This window comes from Salvelinus fontinalis, unplaced genomic scaffold (assembly GCF_029448725.1).
Source record: "Salvelinus fontinalis isolate EN_2023a unplaced genomic scaffold, ASM2944872v1 scaffold_0040, whole genome shotgun sequence".
NCBI classification, from domain to species: Eukaryota; Metazoa; Chordata; class Actinopteri; order Salmoniformes; family Salmonidae; genus Salvelinus; species Salvelinus fontinalis.
In genome coordinates, this window is record NW_026600249.1 from 670,663 (window position 1) to 675,662 (window position 5,000).

Sequence of the window (5,000 nt, forward strand, 5' to 3'; positions counted from 1 at the left end):
CGGCCGTGATTGGGAGTCACATAAGGCGGTGCACAATTGTCCCAGAGTCGTTCGGGTTTGGCCGGTGTAGGCCGTCATTGTAAATAATAATTTGCTCTTAACTGACTTGCCTCGTTAAATAAATAAAAAACAATGAACTTTGGAGTGTTGTTATTATATTAACTGTCCACCAAAAGTGAGCTCTGAGGGTGAGGTGAGAGAGGGGTTAACCTGGTGTGACTCTCTCAGGACAGAGGGAGACAGTGACAGACACACACTGCAGTGGCTCCAGGGTCCCAGCGGTAGGACAGATAGTGAACAGCCCCTCACTGCTGCTGGTGCTACTGCCCCCTCCTGGTGTTACTGCAGCGCTGCAGTCAGTCCTCCAGCTCACCCTCTTGTCAGACACGTTCCTCAGCTCTACGGTCTGGAGACAACAGAGGAGAGGAGCTTCCAGCGGGATGTAGCTCAGCCCAACAACACACAAACTGCCTCTCAGTTGGGAATATCAAGCTCTTTCTCTCTGCCAGCCATGAGAAACATCTGGCATTCAGAATCTACCTGCTTTAGTAGTTGGTGGAGTGGTGAGGTGACAGTAGCTACCTGAGTTTGTGAGGTAGTAGTAACTGGGCTAAAGGGCTCCAGATCAAACTGGAGACTTGATGGGGACATCTCCAGCGGGGCTCGCAGGGCTGAGGGACACACAGGGACAGAATATCTTAAGAGCTAATTACACTATTGTCTTATCACAGCTCCTAAACCTCTCTTATCTTCAACCTATTGTCTTATCACAGCTCCTAAACCACTCTTATCTTCAACCTATTGTCTTATCACAGCTCCTAAACCACTCTTATCTTCAACCTATTGTCTTATCACAGCTCCTAAACCACTCTTATCTTCAACCTATTGTCTTTTCACAGCTCCTAAAACACTCTTATCATAAACCTATTGTCTTATCACAGCTCCTAAACCACTCTTATCATAAACATATTGTCTTAGCTCCTAAACTACTCTTATCATAAACCTATTGTCTTATCACAGCTCCTAAACCACTCTTATCTTCAACCTATTGTCTTATCACAGCTCCTAAACCACTCTTATCATAAACCTATTGTCTTATCACAGCTCCTAAACCACTCTTATCTTCAACCTATTGTCTTGTCACAGCTCCTAAACCACTCTTATCTTCAACCTATTGTCTTATCACAGCTCCTAAACCACTCTTATCTTCAACCTATTGTCTTTTCACAGCTCCTAAAACACTCTTATCATAAACCTATTGTCTTATCACAGCTCCTAAACCACTCTTATCATAAACATATTGTCTTAGCTCCTAAACTACTCTTATCATAAACCTATTGTCTTATCACAGCTCCTAAACCACTCTTATCTTCAACCTATTGTCTTATCACAGCTCCTAAACCACTCTTATCATAAACCTATTGTCTTATCACAGCTCCTAAACCACTCTTATCTTCAACCTATTGTCTTATCACAGCTCCTAAACCACTCTTATCATAAACCTATTGTCTTATCACAGCTCCTAAACCACTCTTATCTTCAACCTATTGTCTTATCACAGCTCCTAAACCACTCTTATCTTCAACCTATTATCTTATCACAGAGCCTTATGGAATGCTGAGTGTGTAGAGTCTTTACTGTCTAGTATACTGCAGAGACAGAAACAACACAGCACATTGGGAGGTCATATGGAGTCTTGTAAACAACGCTGTGTGTGGAAACAGTGGGAACATGTAGGTCTGAGCAAGTGTGATGTCATTGATGTTTGTGGAAATGTATGTAAATGTTAAGTTGTTTATTGTTTGTTGTTCGTTTACTGTCAAGGAAAAGCAGCAAGAAATGTTTAAATAAATAAATAAATATATATATCTTAAGTATAGTGCAGGGACAGAACAGCTCAGTCCATCTGTTCAGGCCAATGGTTCAGGCAGACTACTGACACTTTCTGACCCGTATCTCCACTCCTCTTACCTGTGGCCTGCACCCTGCGTGACAGCGTCTCCATGGCGATGGGCAGGGGGCGCGGGGTGACGATGTGTTGGTCCCTGGAAGAGGAGGACTTGGGGACGAAGCTGGGAGGGGCGGGGGAGGATGAAGAGGAGGAGGGAGGCATGCCCACACCGTTGACCGTCACAGGCAGGTTGAAGTCATACGCTGCCACCTGCAGGACAAACACAGGAACTACCAACTTATAGAGATGGGATGGGGTTTGGGTCAGTTCAGTTTGGTGTAATGGTGAGGTTAGGATCATGAGTTTGGTGGGGAGAGATTATCCTTGATGTCTCTGTGTTCAGGGAAAATATGTCTATTATAAACACAGATATAGGTGGAGTACTGTGGAAGGTGATTAATAAACACAGATGTAGGTGGAGTACTGTGGAAGGTGATTAATAAACACAGATGTAGGTGGAGTACTGTGGAAGGTGATTAATAAACACAGATGTAGGTGGAGTACTGTGGAAGGTGATTAATAAACACAGATGTAGGTGGAGTACTGTGGAAGGTGATTAATAAACACAGATGTAGGTGGAGTACTGTGGAAGGTGATTAATAAACACAGATGTAGGTGGAGTACTGTGTTGGTGATTAATAAACACAGATGTAGGTGGAGTACTGTGGAGGTGTTGATGTGTTGGTGATTAATAAACACAGATGTAGGTGGAGTACTGTGGAAGGTGATTAATAAACACAGATGTAGGTGGAGTACTGTGGAAGGTGATTAATAAACACAGATATAGGTGGAGTACTGTGGAAGGTGATTAATAAACACAGGTGTAGGTGGAGTACTGTGGAAGGTGATTAATAAACACAGATATAGGTGGAGTACTGTGGAGGTGTTGATGTGTTGGTGATTAATAAACACAGATGTAGGTGGAGTACTGTGGAAGGTGATTAATAAACACAGATATAGGTGGAGTACTGTGGAAGGTGATTAATAAACACAGATGTAGGTGGAGTACTGTGGAAGGTGATTAATAAACACAGATATAGGTGGAGTACTGTGGAGGTGTTGATGTGTTGGTGATTAATAAACACAGATATAGGTGGAGTACTGTGGAAGGTGATTAATAAACACAGATGTAGGTGGAGTACTGTGGAAGGTGATTAATAAACACAGATATAGGTGGAGTACTGTGGAAGGTGATTAATAAACACAGATGTAGGTGGAGTACTGTGGAAGGTGATTAATAAACACAGATGTAGGTGGAGTACTGTGGAAGGTGATTAATAAACACAGATGTAGGTGGAGTACTGTGGAAGGTGATTAATAAACACAGATATAGGTGGAGTACTGTGGAGGTGTTGATGTGTTGGTGATTAATAAACACAGATGTAGGTGGAGTACTGTGGAAGGTGATTAATAAACACAGATGTAGGTGGAGTACTGTGGAAGGTGATTAATAAACTCAGATGTAGGTGGAGTACTGTGGAAGGTGATTAATAGGTGAAAATGAGTATAGATGAGGGATAATGAAAAGAGAGGGAGGACGGAGCCCTTACTTGTTTAGGGGAGAACACCAGGCAACACTGGGCAGTCTGCTGCCCCTGTAAATCCATCACAAACACGTCTGGCTCCTGGCTCGTACCTGTAACACACCAACACCTGGCTCTCAATACTAGGCCTCCAGCTTAGTCACAAATACTACCGAAGGTGGCTCCCCTTCTCGTTCGGGTGGCGCTCGGCGCTCGTCGTCGCCGGTCTACTAGCTGCCACCGATCCCTTTTTCCTTTTCGTTTATGTCTGTCTAATTGTTTTCACCTGTTCCTTTCTGGGGTTTTGGGAGGTGTACTATTTAGTTTCGTTTCGCCCGCTAGTGTTTGTGCGGGCTTATTGGTTGTCATTGTACGTCGGAGGTGGATTATTGATTTGGGGTTTTCGCTGTCCAGTTTATTTAACAGTGGTCTTTGGGTTGTGTTTGCGCCTGTGTTTTGGCGTCACCCCTTTTGTACCTGTTCCTGTTGACTGTGGACATTAAAGCGTTTGTTCCCGTGAAACTTCTGCTCTCTGCGCCTGACTCTACACCCATCATTCTCCTGAAGTTACAAGTTTAGTAATCCATACATCTAAATTGAACTAGGCTGACAGTTTGTGACAGTCTATCTTCTCAGAGCATTTCAGTCACAGTCAATTAATCTATCAATCAATCAATCAAATATATACCTGCAGAGTGTGGAGGGAAGTGGATGGTGAAGTCAGTGTGTTCTGACAGGTCAAACTGGACCCGGGCCAGGGCAGAGGAACGGTTCCTCAGGGAGAACGGAACGCCATGACTGGAACCAGAATACACCCCGTGGAACAGGAAGGATTTCTGAGAGGAGGAGGAGGATAACTAAGATGAAGAGATGTTTCTGAGAGGAGGAGGAGGAGGATAACTAAGATGAAGAGATGTTTCTGAGAGGAGGAGGAGGATAACTAAGATGAAGAGATGTTTCTGAGAGGAGGAGGATAACTAAGATGAAGAGATGTTTCTGAGAGGAGGAGGAGGATAACTAAGATGAAGAGATGTTTCTGAGAGGAGGAGGAGGATAACTAAGATGAAGAGATGTTTCTGAGAGGAGGAGGAGGATAACTAAGATGAAGAGATGTTTCTGAGAGGAGGAGGAGGAGGATAACTAAGATGAAGAGATGTTTCTGAGAGGAGGAGGAGGAGGATAACTAAGATGAAGAGATGTTTCTGAGAGGAGGAGGAGGATAACTAAGATGAAGAGATGTTTCTGAGAGGAGGAGGAGGATAACTAAGATGAAGAGATGTTTCTGAGAGGAGGAGGAGGATAACTAAAATGAAGAGATGTTTCTGAGAGGAGGAGGAGGATAACTAAGATGAAGAGATGTTTCTGAGGAGGAGGAGGAGGATAACTAAGATGAAGAGATGTTTCTGAGAGGAGGAGGAGGAGGAGGATAACTAAGATGAAGAGATGTTTCTGAGAGGAGGAGGAGGATAACTAAGATGAAGAGATGTTTCTGAGAGGAGGAGGAGGATAACTAAGATGAAGAGATG

The 5,000-nt window shown here is 43.7% G+C and overlaps 1 protein-coding gene across 1 annotated transcript in view; it reads right to left on the bottom strand.

The window, feature by feature from the left end:
- LOC129842427 (cilia- and flagella-associated protein 47-like) overlaps nucleotides 1-5,000 on the bottom strand; it is a 104,527-nt gene that overhangs the window by 65,684 nt on the left and 33,843 nt on the right. The window contains exons 20-24 of the mRNA XM_055910989.1: nucleotides 4,163-4,310; nucleotides 3,502-3,587; nucleotides 1,972-2,161; nucleotides 583-671; nucleotides 211-406 (exon numbers count right to left, since the gene is read on the bottom strand). Of these exons, the coding sequence (XP_055766964.1) occupies nucleotides 211-406; nucleotides 583-671; nucleotides 1,972-2,161; nucleotides 3,502-3,587; nucleotides 4,163-4,310 (709 nt within the window). The remainder of the gene's footprint in view (nucleotides 1-210; nucleotides 407-582; nucleotides 672-1,971; nucleotides 2,162-3,501; nucleotides 3,588-4,162; nucleotides 4,311-5,000) is intronic.